At 40.5% G+C, this 15082-nt stretch overlaps 1 protein-coding gene across 1 annotated transcript in view; it reads right to left on the bottom strand.

The window, feature by feature from the left end:
• LOC126236078 (sodium-independent sulfate anion transporter-like) overlaps positions 1-14860 on the bottom strand; it is a 190807-nt gene extending 175947 nt beyond the window's left edge. Inside the window, exon 1 of the mRNA XM_049945138.1 lies at positions 14762-14860. Coding sequence (XP_049801095.1) covers positions 14762-14837 — 76 coding nt within the window. The 5' untranslated portion in view covers positions 14838-14860. The remainder of the gene's footprint in view (positions 1-14761) is intronic.
• Between the last annotated feature and the right edge of the window lie 222 nt (positions 14861-15082).

The following is a 15082-nucleotide window of genomic DNA, read 5'->3' as shown; positions in this document are numbered from 1 at the left end:
ACCACTTGGTGTAACCAGTGGTTCCTTCGTCTCAACCCCTCCAAAACCCAGGCAGTCATCATAGGCCACACCACACACTCCTTCCATCTCCATCTACTTCACCCTTTATGGTCATCCCATCCAGCTCAGCCCCACCCTGAGATACCTTGGCCTCACCCTCAACTGTCACCTCACCTGGACCCCTCACCTCCTGACCATCCAGCAGAAAGCCCATTCCCGCCTCCGCCTCCTGAAACTCCTGTCTGGCTGGACATGGGGATTACATCCTTCCACCATGCTCCACACCTACAAATTCCTCCTCCATCCTATCCTCTGTTATGCCAGCATTGCCTGGATCTTTGAATCCACCCACTTTTACAAGGCCTTCCAAATCCTCGAACACCATGCACTCCACCTTGCCTTCCATATCTGCCTTCCTCCCCCACACAGCTCCTATATGACCTCATCCCCTTCCCCCACCTCCTCCTTTTTCTCCGAAATCTCTGCATTCTTTACACTGTCCGCAGGCTTGATCCCCCGTACCCCACCTCCTGGTTTCCTCCTTCCTCTCCACCCCCGCCCCCGCCTGTTGCCCCACCTCTATTGCTGTATACCTCCCTCTCTCCACCTCCACACCATCTCTTTCATCAGGGCAATTTCCAGCGCCTCCCCCTCCAAGATGTTGAACTTCGCCATGAACATCTACCTTTCCTCCCAACTGTAACCTGGCCTTTTTCCCTCCCCTCCCCAGGGCCCCCCTTTTCCTATCCCATCCTTTCCCAGAGCAGATTTTCCTGCCCCCCCCCCCCAAGTCCCTGCACCCCCTCCTCAACTGTATCCTTCCCACGTCCTTCCCTCCCCAGCCCTCTTCGACACGCCCCCAACCGTCTTCCCCCCTCTACTTCCCTCCCTCCCTTCTTCCCTTTTCCTTCATCTCCATGCCCCTGACAGATCCAGTGTTTTGCTTATCTTCATCAGTATGCTATGTCAGTGTTGTGTTTGGTGCTGTTCTCCTGTGCATAAAGATCTTTGATTTTTGTGTTTGGTGCTGTTCTCCTGTGCGTCAAGATCTTTGATTTTAATTGTGTGCTGGACTTATGCATAGTGTTGCTGTCAGTGATCGTTATGTGCTACGCCGTCCATCGATACTTTTATGCTGCAGGCATACTTCACCTTGTGTTCTTTTAAGTGTTCTAGTGTGAGTTTTTTTGGGCACAATAATTTATAAGTTTTTTATCTCCATTTTACAGTCGCATCCCTTTTGTGTTTTCTCTTCCATTATGTTCCCCCTGTTTTATATATTTTGTCTGTCACATTTCCTCCTTTCTAACTTTTAATGTCTTCTGTTGTATCATTATTGTCTTTTGGCTGAAGAGCAGCGGATATGGTGCTGCCAGCCCGCCCCAGTTGGGGAATTGAAACACAATAAAGGGAAAACGGATTCTGGCGGAAGATCTTATTAATCGTCATGGTTTTCAACTGGAGAAGGCTTGGGCCAGGTGATTTCTTTAATTTTTTCAGAAAGAAAGCATTTTATGACTAATGAGATGTATAGCGACAGTAATTTTATTAATTTTGACATCCGAATTTTAAAGCTGCGATCGCGCATTACGACAGAGAGGACGCATGTGGTATCACTGTTATCCACGTACTTGCGCGTCATGGATGAAGCAATTTTCGAAGAGTGCGCGAAACTCGACAGAGGTCGCTCATATAGCGTCTGCCTTTGACCTTGCGGCACCGCGGCAATTTATGGTATAAAGTCAGCGATGTGAGCTATCAGTCTCCACCGCAAAACACTCACCTGAAGATGGCTGAACGGTTATCAGCCGAAATATCGCGGCAAGGAGGCAGTGTAATCCGGTTGCAATACCGAAACTTCATGGAATAAGGGACAGGGTGATAGGGTATTATTAGGACATCAGGAAATAATTTGTATGGTTCTAGAGGAAGCTGTAGAGGGTATAAAATGTAGGGGAAGACGGAGATTGGAGGACATCCAACAAATAATTGAGGGCATACGGTGCAAGATCTACTACCCCATGAGATAGAGAGGTTGGCACAGGAGAGGGATTCGTGGCGGGCAGCATCAAACTATTCAGGAGACTGACGAAAAAAAAGAAAAAAGAAAAAGCTAGTCTTCTTAGTAATGTAACATAGCCCCGCGATCAAGTCCAGCTGCAATGTGATACTGGCTGACCGTTGCGTTTATCCTGGGTTCAGGGAATCATTGGACGGCAGTAATGAGCTACTCAGATGTCCACACCAGATTTAATTCTAATTCTTCCACGAGATATAAGTAATCATTGGTACCAAGAATAGAAACCTCGTCTTTCTTATAGCAGCAGATGTGCTAATTGCGGATATTGGGGTAGTAAACTCTCTTTTCTTATAAAAATCCAGTAGCAACAGTTATTCTTGCTTGAAGAAATTACGGACGGAAATTAATTGCGCATGCTAGAAACCTGTTGTCCCAAAATATTCTCTGGTGAGTTTATTTCTTGTGTAGCGTTCGACTAGGTTTTCGGTACGAGTACGGCGGAGGTTCCGGATTGCTTCAGCGTTACGAGTGCTCCGAATACAGAGCCCAGGTGACGGCGTGGCTTTCCGGATTCCCCTATTGTCTCGATTCCCACAGAAGTCGTCTCGAAAAAGTTCAGCCTCGAGTTCGACACGGGCAGTCGAAGGCCTCTCACCGGCCTTCACCGTGAAGCGGTGTCACTCCAGCACGGGAAGCGGCCTGGAACGACCACGGACAAAGCTTTTTATTCGACATCCCGAAATGGACCTGCTCAGTTTAACAGGATGCTGCTTCTAGGTTTGAGGCGAAAGTAGCACAAGGATAATTTGTAGAAGTATAACATGCACACACGCAACGGCCTTGCCGCAGTTGTAACATCGGCTCCCGTCATATCACCAAAGTTAAGCGATGCCGGGCTTGGCTAACACTTTGATGGGTGACCGTCCGGGTCTTCCGAGTGCTGTTGGTAAGCGGGGTGCACTCAGCCCTTGTGAGGCCAACCGAGGCACTACTTGACTGAGAAGTAGCGGCTCCGGTCTCGTAAACTGACAATGACTGGGAGAGCGATGTGCTGACCCAAATGCCCCTCCATATTGGCAATCAGTAACCCTTGTCGGTTGAAGATGACGTGGCAGTCGGTCTCTACCGCCGGACCTTTCGAGGTCTGTTAGGAGAGAGACTATACACATAAAATATCTTACACTCTGACAACGTTCAGATATACCTAAGCGGACGTCCAGAAAACCTATTCACAGCCATCCAGCATGTAACTGCTGACTCACTTGCTTTATCAGAGTGAGCGCAGAACATAGGTTTGAAACGTAACCCATCTAAAACAATCTTAATCGCTCACAAAAAACAAACTCCTCAATTCAGAGAATCTCTTCCGCTATTAATCCTAAACTGTACAGAGATAACTGTTTCTTCTTCTGGAAAGAACTTGGGGATAATTCTGGATCATCTGCAAGTACTGACGGAAAAGCAACTGAGAAAAACAAACCAAGAAACTGCGAAGCGTCTTTTGACCATGGCTTCATCTCCACACGAAGAAGAAGAAGAAGAAGTAGCATGTATAAACCTTACTACAAACGAAGAAGAGGACGCAGCGTGTATTTACTGTTGTGATTTATTCAGCCGATCAAATGAAAGGGAAGTATAGCTGAACTGGATGAGCTGTACAAATCGGAACAAAGCTGATTTTGATGGACATCTAAGCGTACAACAAAGTTGGTGTGCGAGTTGTCAATAATATAATGACAACCTAACTATCTCAAATGAAAACATTATCCATAAATTGAATACAATTTCCGATTTAAATGTGACTTGTAAGATTCTTAGTTCCTGGAAAAAGTTTGCCATAAATTTTGGTATATTTTACGAATGGACGTTGTTAAATTTTTAGGATCACAGTTATAAAACTTAATTAAGGTCTAATATAATTATGTTTGTTTTATAATTTAAGCTTATTCTGACAATTTAATAGTAAAAAAGAAGGAATAACTCTGCTAAGAGAAAAGGTGTGCCCCTTTGTTCCACCTGGTAGCCCAAAATGACACGCTGACAACATTTTTGAAAATGTGAAATCATAGAGAAACTAATTATTTCATATTGAATTCTTCAGGGATAAGCTTCTCTAGAAATCCTAGTCCAATGTAAAATCGTATTTATGAAATTTTAATCGGCATTAATGAGCTGTGAAAGACAATTTTACTTTTAGTGTGTTGGTATGGGCCCTTTCCTCTAAGGAGGTGTCAGCGTCACTTCATTAACTATAGAAATATATCAAAACAACATTTCGTTTAGAGCTTCTATGAATTTCTTGACTTCTAGTTTGAATTTTTCTCCGTTGAGTGAGGTATCCTGTCGAATTTGCGTTTATTATTCCTCCTGCATTTCTTTTTTGTCTTGACACACTACCCATTTTCTATGTCAATTTCCTGGTTTTGAAGGACATGTAGATGTGCTTCGTTACTCTTCCATCATTCTCTTTAGATGTCAGTAGAGTGTAACATGTCATTTTCTGATCTCATCTCTTAACTGGGGGAGAATGAACATACTTCCTTATTTGGTCTCAAAACCGAATTTCCATCTTTGTTCAGGACTGGACCTAACATTTTTCACAAGATTTTTCTTTCAGTCTTTTCTAAAACTTCTAATATAATTTTGTCTATAGATAAAAATAGTGTTTTCGATTGGTTTTACAGCTATATTATAATATTTAAGTCACATCCACGGAAAACATTTTTTATTGTACAGATTTATCACTTTCACACATTTTCCTTTTGTTTTTCAGTTATGATATTATTTATTTCTTTTTCACTTGTAATAAAATTATAAACAGCCGACCAGTTGCAATGGATAAAGAAATCTTTACCTAGGTTTTAACAAATTTAAATTTGTCTTCTTCATAAAGTGGCCTAAGGTCAATGAACATAATAGCTTACATTAAAAGGTATGAAACGTAAGTCAAGAATAGATTTTAACACATATTAGAGACCTCTTGTATAACAAAAATATGAGAAGGACGCCTGGTACTTGCAATTTTACATTAGTATGGACTGCTGTATCATCGCCGTTTTTACAAATGTCTGCATAGATCCATTTGTCCAAATTAAAATATAACCCTAAAATAGGGTTTGTCATGAAAATATAAATTAGTACATGGATGTTGCAGAGCTCACAAGCGACTGAGTGTAATCGGCCAGCGTAGTTACTCTGCGGCCAGGGCAGGTGGCGCTCATGGCGCGAGCCATGTGCCGATTGGCGTACAAAAGCAACGTGTAAATTATCAGTATTAATAGCGTCCTTAGATAAAGTAACAATAAAAAGAAAGAAAGCGTTTAACACTCCCGTTATAACAGTATGGGAGCCTTAGTATCATTAATGTAGTTATACATCAAAAAGGCAGGTGGCGCTTACGCCGAGAGTTACGTACAATGGCATATACAGCCAGAATATAAAAATTACATTACAATATTAGTGAAGCACACACACCGTATATGTGTCAGAACTTTAAAATTAACAATAATGGCTCTGTCTTAAGAGCCATTAACAATAATGGCTCTGTCTTAAGAGCCATTATTGTTAATTTTAAAGTTCTGACACATATACGGTGTGTGTGCTTCACTAATATTGTAATGTAATTTTTATATTCTGGCTGTATATGCCATTGTACGTAACTCTCGGCGTAAGCGCCACCTGCCTTTTTGATGTATAACTACATTAATGATACTAAGGCTCCCATACTGTTATAACGGGAGTGTTAAACGCTTTCTTTCTTTTTATTGTTACTTTATCTAAGGACGCTATTAATACTGATAATTTACACGTTGCTTTTGTACGCCAATCGGCACATGGTTCGCGCCATGAGCGCCACCTGCCCTGGCCGCAGAGTAACAACGCTGGCCGATTACACTCAGTCGCTTGTGAGCTCTGCAACATCCATGTACTAATTTATATTTTCATGACAAACCCTATTTTAGGGCTATATTTTAATTTGGACAAATGGATCTATGCAGACATTTGTAAAAACGGCGATGATACATCAGTCCGTACTAATGTAAAATTGTAAGTACCAGGCGTCCTTCTCATATTTTTGTTATACAAGAGCTCTCTAATATGTGTTAAAATCTATTCTTGACTTAAGTTTCATACCTTTTAATGTAAGCTATGATGTTCATTGTCCTTAGGCCACCTTCTGAAGAAGACAAATTTAAATTTGTTGAAACCTAGGTAAAGATTTCTTTATCCATTGCAACTGGTCGGCTGTTTATAATTTTATTACGTGAAACCGTTGCTGTTGTGCAGCTATGTTTAAAATACTGTTTTTCACTTGTCATTTTTATATTTTCACCCAGATAGTCAAAGTTTTCGGTCTTACTTATGAGTTACAGTTTTGGCCATATATTTTGGATTTTCAAACGATATCTGTAGATCTGTCTTTCCATGTGTCTCATTCAGAGGTTCTAGTGTTTTCTTTCAATCGTCTAAAGTTCTATGTATTATTACGAGAACGGCTGCAAAGGGGAAACAGTTTATCATTCCTTTCGATATACGTACTCAGATATATGCAGTTATTACCTTTTTGTTTTCCTTCCTCTATTTTCCATTTTGTGAGTTTTTGCAGCACACAGTTGAAGAGTAGTGGTGAGAAACCGTCTCCTTGTCGGACCCCTTATACAATTTGGCAGTGACAGAAGTTGTTTGAAGATATTTAATTGCAGATAAGCCTAATGTGTTTGTGTTTGTTTAGTTATTTACCGAGTTTTCTAATTTTCTGCAAATTCCTCCAAAATTTTGAGGAAGGAGTCTCTGTTTATCGAATCATAATCATTTTTATAATCAACAAGTACTAGCCATGTTTTCATCTGATATTTTCATATACTAGTACATAATTATTTGTTTACGGTTTGGAATTTGCTCGTGATATGATCTGTTACTCATAAAAGCAGCTTGTTACTCTCCAGTTTGTTTATCTAATTTGGAATTCAATATGCTCAGAAGTGCTTTCGATAAGATCTGGTATTCTGAGTACTAATGAAATTCCTCTGTAATTAATGACGTTTGTTTCATCCACTTTTTTTTAAATGGGCAAATTAACGTAACCTTGTAGTTTGAGCGTCGCCAAACTTATCTAGTTTTTCTTTCATAATTATGATACCTAGATCTCCTCCAACTTTTGGAAACTCTGCTGTGAGACGATTTTACCTGGGGCTTTGTTGTGTTTCAATTGTTTGACGTAACTTTTAATCATATCGAAACTTGGTAGTTTTGAATTTTCATTTGGAATATTATCATAGGTTTCCAGTTATTTGGTCTGTTTCTCACAAATAAATTGCTTCTTAAAATTCCTGCCAGTAGCTTACAGTTCTCTTCACTGTTAAGTGCGAGTTTTCCACTTTATTTTCTGAAGCGTAGCAGTTGAGGAATGTACTTATACATTATTATTATTAATACGAAAGGTTATTATTCATTATTATTATTTATTTTGACAGTTATAACAGTTCTCATAATAATTTCTCAGACGAACGCAACTGAACAAGTATTACGCAAAAAGACTGCGAACGATTTGTAATAATTTTTAATTCATGTTATATTGGGTGCCACATAAGAAGAGTGCGTTAAGATAGTAATCTGATTGGGCTAAATAAACAACAAGTATTAAATAAAGTAAATTAATATATACACATCCGTTTCAATGTAATGTTACACTTGCGCGTAGAAATCTGTAGAAGGAAGAAAATGATACATAAAATTAGAAAATGGAGCGACAGGAAAGAATCTGATAATAACGCGAACATAACCTTATTCATTTTCATTTGTGAGATATCGGTTAATACAAGAAACACAACATCATGCTGGATGAAAGCCAAAACAAGTTTGCATATCGACGCTTTTTCACTTTAATTTACGCGAAAACAATAGGATTACAAACTAAAAACATATGTAGCCTTCATAGACCTCTCTAATGTCTTTCATACAATTCTATGTAACAAACTGTGGAACATACTACAACAAAGAGCAATACAAGGTAGTCTAGCTGAAGTGTTAAACGTATTTTCAGGAACAAAGTTATTTTAATATCGCTGACAAGACTGTGTGTCCTACAGATCCTCTGTTTTAGGTATGTCATCGTTGACAAGTTTGGAATGGCAGAAGAGGTGCATTAGTCAACGACGTGACTGGGAGTAGTATTATCAATTAAACGCGTGCTGTATTCCTTAGAGATCTGGTCTGGCACGCAGATGTAACCCGTTTCTTACACTCATGGAGAAATTTTATGTTATTAACAAGCTTACAGTTGTAGTCCTTAGGTCACTGAAGAACGCTTGACAGGGCGTACAGCTGGCCGTCGTGAAGAAGTGATGAATGAATACACAGACAGCATTATGCAACGGAACCTAGCTCTTAGCTCTAAAGGAATTACCAGAGGACCACAACACACCAACCACCGAGTCGCTCTTGATAATGATCGAAGCAGACGAAATGAATTAAAATTTGTGCTGCGGCCGGGACTCGAACCCGGGCCTTCTTGCTTGCCGCAGCACAAATTTTAATTCATTTCGTCTGCTTCGATCATTATCGCAGATAATAAAAAGAGACTTGAATGTCCCAGGGAAACATTTAATTATAAGAGTCGCTCTTAGTTTATTTTCACGGATCTTCAAATGAAGCATAATATGCGACAGAGACAATGCAGTAGATTCACAGTTGATATTGAAGACCTATTCTCAGATTTTTTACGTTCTTTGTTTCCCTCAGCATCTTCGTAAGTTTGTCACGTTAATTTAAGAGGGCACTTACAATACAAACTGCAGAATATAGCTTTTTAATATTGCCTCTAACTATAAAAGTGACTAGAGAATGTACAGAGGTTTATCACTGATGCTGTAGTCGGATACAATCAGATTGCTTTCCTCCTGTTTATGCCATCATCAAACATACAAAAGGTGCAGTCCCATTCACTAGCGGAAGTGGAACCTTCTCGTCGTTGTTCTGTATGTGCACCTCGTTAGCGGCAGTACTCGTATTTTCCTGCAGATAAAATGTTCATTAGCGAATTATCTTACCTCGGACATGGATGTGTGTGATGTCCTTAGGTTAGTTAGGTTTAAGTAGTTCTCTAGGGGACTGACGACCACAGCTGTTAAGTCCCATAGTGCTCAGAGCCATTTGAACAATTTTTTGAATTATCTGAGAGCCTGCTGACACTGACTCATACGTGGTTGATATTCACCGAGACCATAAGCCATCATATGAGGTGCACGCTTTACATTTGAGCCGTTTGGCCACAAGTCGTCCAGGGAAGCATGCTGGATCGTGTCCGTCAAGAATTCTTCTAGCTAGTCTCACATTGTGGAGTTACTATGTACTAATCGGCAGTGCGGTGCGGAGCTGAAAAGCTTCGCGAACTCTGTGAAAGCATTCGTGCCTACGTCTCTGAGATACCGTAGGTGAAGGGAACGGGAATCTATCATAAGAGTAATGTCTATTGAACGACACGATAAAAATTTAAAGGAACCCGAAATTTCCAGTCCTGTTTACATTTTTTGGGAAGGTTTACGGTCCAAATATGTTGGAAGTGTGTATTATGTTGTTACGACCTGTCGGTGAAAAACGATTGCCGTATGTATCTCTGCAGCTGTTACGTAAGTCGATCCTCCTTGTCCGTCTGGACCAACGGAACACCTCATGTAGTGCCTGTGGCGCATCGCATATCGCATATAATTCACATAGTCGAAATGTAAGATGGAATGATAATTGTGATCATCTCCAATTGAATGCTGGACAGCTGTCGAAAGCAGACAAACGTCTTTCTCGGTCAGTTGAATTCCAGGCGCAAATTAAGGACCCTCTAGAAGCTTTAAGTTGCTGCTAGTTTCTCTAACTTTCTTTGAAACTTCAAAAGGTTGACTCAGTCCGCAAGTCGTGTCTAGGGGATTTAATAGATAGAGCATTTTTCGCCAATGGGTGAGTCCAAGTTCGATTTTCAGAACGTCCCACATACTTACCTTCTCACAGTTGGTGAATGCAGCGTCTTTTCTGTCAAAAGTGAAAATGTTTAATCTTTGCATATCACTTATTTAGAAGTGATTTTACTAACAGATATTTAGCAAACTACATATTTCCCTTACAGAACAGCTGACACCCGGAATGTGTAATTTGTAAATATAATTATGTGCTTCAACCACGCACACCAGAAACGACTGTTATGCATAGTACAGTATTGTACTAATTCATTTGTCAGATTCAGGCAGAAGAAAGAGCAGGAACTATGAGTGACTCACTGCACTACGCACAGTAAGTGTGTGATATGGAATGATAGTCGCTTGCCTGCTAATCAACACGGACATATGGTGTGAACCCGCGTGTTACAGGGAACTTGTTAGGATACAGTGTGCATTTTGGGGGTCTCATTTAAATGGTTTTGGTTTCACAGTTATGCATTAAAGTCATTGCTGAAGCAACGTTTACTTTCATGCAGATCAGTATATTTAAAAAGTATATATTAACACAAGTATGCTGATTAATGTAAAAAAATAAGGTAACACGGTTTGAACTCCGTAATTTACTAGGCAGGATCTTACTTAATCTGCCTGTGGTGGGTGCCACCACTTTACCGTAGAGTCTGAATCACAGTTCGGTTTGGGGGTTGCCATATGTTTATATACAAACTCCAGTCAGAGCCACTGTCTGTGGAACAGATAGCAGAGTGTTATGAATTACTTGCACTATTCAGTCACAGAGATTACTGTTTGGCGGTAATAAACCTAGTGAACACAAAATTGGACAGGGAAGAGAAAGGGAATTACGCTATCAGCTCTCTTGTGCTAGTCATCGATGACTGTCAACTCTAAAAAAAGGCAAGTCAAGAGTTCAATTGCTATTTAATTTTATTATATAAAGATTCACAGTTCGGTTCGAAATCCAATCGCTCTATTTAAGCGCTGAGGATGTTGGTCGTTGTAGTGTCCCTTCTCTGGTATTTCTTTTTACTGAATGGAAACCTTTACATGTTCCATACTTTCATTCCCGCAGCGAGGAATGTCTTGGAGCTAAGTCAACTTGTCATCGTACTTGACAGCTGGTCAGTTACGCAGCGTCACGACACGCGGCAAACAAATAAACATCTGCAGATAGCGAAAGAGTATTTCACAAGAACGACCGATGTAGGAGAGTTAATGTTTTAGACACCACATAGAGCTCCTACTGGTGTAGATGTACGAACAGCGTCAAGAAACTGTTACTTTGTTTTCAACACGACGTATTTGCTACTTTATTTCAAAGATCAGAGCAATAAAAAAGAGAAGGAGTCCCCAGAATCATTAGGGCAAAAATTGGGAAGCCACTACCAACTGTTGAGTTTCAATCTTCGTAAACAACAATGGTCTTACACTTTCAGAATCCAGAGGACATAAAATCGACAGTTCACGGGACATCACTGCCAAGTACTTGCTCGGCTATAAAGGAAGTAAGTAATAATTCTGGTTCCAAAGAAAGTACGCGTAGGTGCTGACAGGCGTGAATATTACGAAATCATCGGTTCAATAAGTCACGATTCCAAATTACTGACAAGAATCACTCGCAGAAGAACGGAAAGGCTGATGGAAGCTGATCTCGGGAAAGATTAGTTAGGTTTCCGGAGAAATGTTGGTCAATGCAAAGCAATATTAATCCTACGAGCTGTCTTAGAAGATAGAAAAAAAGTAAGACAAGCCTATGATTATAGCATTTCTGGATTTAGAAAGGTCTTGGCAATGTTGAGTAGAATATACTCTTTTGAATTCTGAGGTAGCAGGGAGGAAAATACAGGTACCTAAACCTTACTTACAATTTTCATAGAAACCAGATTGAAGTGAAAGAAGTGTAATGCAATGTATTCAAATCAAATCAGACGATGCTGGGAGAAATATGTTAGGAAACAAGACGCGTGAAATAGTAGATGTATTTTGCTATTTGGACAACAAAATAACGGACGATGAGCGTAGTGCAGAGGTTGTAAAATCCAGATTGGCAACAGCGAGACAACTTTTATAAAAAAAGGAAATTTGTTAACATCGGATGTACATTTAAAGGTTAGGAAGTCTTTCCGTGTACTGTACAGAAGTGAAACGTGGGCGAAAAAAAAAGGTCAGACAAAAATGTGGTGCTACAGAAGAGTGCTCAAGATTAGAGGGGTAGATCGGATAACTAGTGCACAGGTACTGAAACGAACTGAAGGGAAAAGAAAGTCATGGCGTAAATGTACTAAAAGAAGGGTTCGATTGACAGATCGCATCCTGAGGCAACAAGGAATTGTCGATTTGTTAACTGAGGGAAGTGTGGGGGGTAAAAATTGTAGAGTGAGGTCAAAGTATGACTATTGTAACCAGGATCAAATGTATGTAGGTTACAGGAGTTATCAAGAGGTGAAGAGGCTTGCACAGGATAGACTATGGAGAAGAACTGCATCAAGACAATCTTCGGACTGAAGACAACAAAAACAACAAGGAAAGATCCAAAACTATTTTAATCTTGAAGATGCCAACTCACCGTCTTCCTTAGGTGACTGTCGTCATTATGACCTACAGATTGGGACGCTGCTACGTTTTAGAGACACGTGTAACATCATGTTGTCACTGGTGTCTCCAGTTTCAAGACCACCATTTCGGAAGTTTGGAGGTGGATGAAACCACCTTTACAAGTATTTGTTTGCCACGAGTTCTCAATGAAGATGATTTATTTTTTAAGGAAATGACGGGGTTTAGGGCTTGATATCCCGTAGTCCATAAGATCAAGACAGGGAAAAGGCTGGGACACAGCAAGGATGATAAAAAACATTGGTAGAAACCAATCTAGCCGTCACCCTAACTGATTCAGGGCATTAATGGGACATCTAAGCCATGATGGCTCGACGGGAATTTCAGCACCACTGCTTCTCCTGAATGCGAGTCCAGTGTGTTAACTCCATTCGATTTTTTAGTGACATCATGTTGCAATAATAAATAAAGACGTCTCTCACAGACTAGTTTTGACGCAAGTTGATTAATTGCTGCAGTAATAGGTTGATCTGATTCTCCCCTGTTGCTAGGCCTATCAACTCCACTCTTCACTTAGAGGGGACAAGAAGATCTAACTTAGCGTAGGAATTGCTTCGCCTGAATCGACTGCGAATGAGATAAAAAAAAAAAAAAAAAAAAGACTTGAAAAATTTTATAAGCGGTCAGCAGTGATTTTCCACAATGACTTACCGCTACATTTTGCGAAGGTGATCCCCAGAATCTAGTAAAAGATACAGTCGTGTGCATTGTTTCATATTGTGCTGAAGGAAATAGACGTGAACTATTGAAATTGGTGCTCTTTCTATTGGATAGGAAATTGCTCTCTTTCTTTTCGCTCGGGATTCGGAGTGGTTACAGTTATTCTGAAAGATGGTTACAATTATTCTGAAAATTCACTTGTCGGCATTACTCACTAATGTCCTATTGATTCACTTGACAACGCTTAACTGAGTTTTCATTCACTACTTTGTACAGAATCAAAGCCCTCTAAGGTACCGAACTGGATCACAACATCATGTTGGAGTTTCTAATTTCAATAAATAAACAACAAGTTGGAACAAAACATGTTTGCGTTTGATAAAAATGTAGTGGAAACGTTTTGGTGTAAGGCAGTTGGACGATGGAAGCCTACACTTACAATAAACTTATTGAACACCATACATTTTCGAAACATTGAATAAGAGAGTAACACTGCGATAGGCAAGTGGATATTTCATGCAAAATGTAGTTAGTTTTTAATATTTTGAGGCTTAAGGTTAATCAAAGAAGTAATTATCAGAGCCCATATCGGTTTACGTAGTTTATATTAAATTATACACGTCTCTGCATGTGGAATACCAGAAGTAGTTAATCCAGTGCAGTGCTGATGAGGTTTTTTGTGTCAATAGTATGATGGATATCTATAATGGGACTCTCGACCATCTTCCATATTTATCAGCAAGAAAACTGAAACAAGAGACACAACACGTTTTTTTCGTAAGGTCGCATGCACTGTACAGTGAGAGGTCAAACACCGGCGTGTCGTTGCTGTATTCATTATCAGTTACATAGTTGGCTGTTACGCCATTGTATGGTTCTTACGCTAAACGTCTGGATGGACTCCACTGTTAGGCTTGTGATGAATTATAAAAACTATTTTGAATTAATATGGCACCACTTAAAATCTTATCAGATCTTACCCCTGAGTACCCCTGTTTCTATCTTTGTAGGGAGCATCCCTTATAAATCGGGAAAAAATTACCTACGTAAGCTTGGGCGAGCGTCTTAAATAATGAGGAAATATAGTCGCCTTAATTAAGAAAACCTTATCGTTTCTATCAGCTCTTCATAATCTTCCCTTAAGAAGTAAATGTGAGAGTTGTACTATGAAAATGTCTTTCTCGATCTTCATTACTTGATATCAAATTAGTAGAGCAGATTGTTGTTCCTGAAGGATAGTGTGCCTAGGAACATATGATGTTTTATGTCGGTACTTCAATTCAATGACTGATTTTAGAATAACATCAAGAGGAATGCCTTACAGTAATGACGGAATACCGACACAGGATTACTGGTCGAGGGTAAAAAACAACATAACGTGACTACCAGCTGTAATTTCATAACACTGATTACGCCCCTGGGCGTTCTGGCGAAAATAACCATTATGAAGATAATGCCATGGTGGAACGAGCAGGTGGATAGGCTTGACAGTGAACCTAAGCAGGCAAGGACAGATACCTACTTGTGGGCAGGTACTCGAGGGCGTCCTCTGGGTGTGCGGACTGTGGCGGCGCGCTGTTCCCCTGCTGTGGCGGCATTCTGTAGCTGTTGGTGTGGCTGCTGCACGGGACACTGTGAGGGGCGCGTCCGCAGCCGCAGCTGTTATATGGCAGGCAGGCCAACGCCGACGCCGGCGCCGCGCCGCTAGATGGCAGGTCGGTGCCACAGTCCGTGGGGCGCCGAGTACGCCGGAACACCGGACGCGTCCCGCTGCGCACACACTGCCCCTCACATCAGCTACCTTAATCCTTTGAGATACTACTGTTTTCCTCCCAGCGGCGTC

The sequence above is a fragment of the Schistocerca nitens genome, chromosome 2 (genome assembly GCF_023898315.1).
Source record: "Schistocerca nitens isolate TAMUIC-IGC-003100 chromosome 2, iqSchNite1.1, whole genome shotgun sequence".
Lineage (NCBI taxonomy): Eukaryota > Metazoa > Arthropoda > Insecta > Orthoptera > Acrididae > Schistocerca > Schistocerca nitens.
This window is presented reverse-complemented; position numbering and strand designations above follow the sequence as displayed.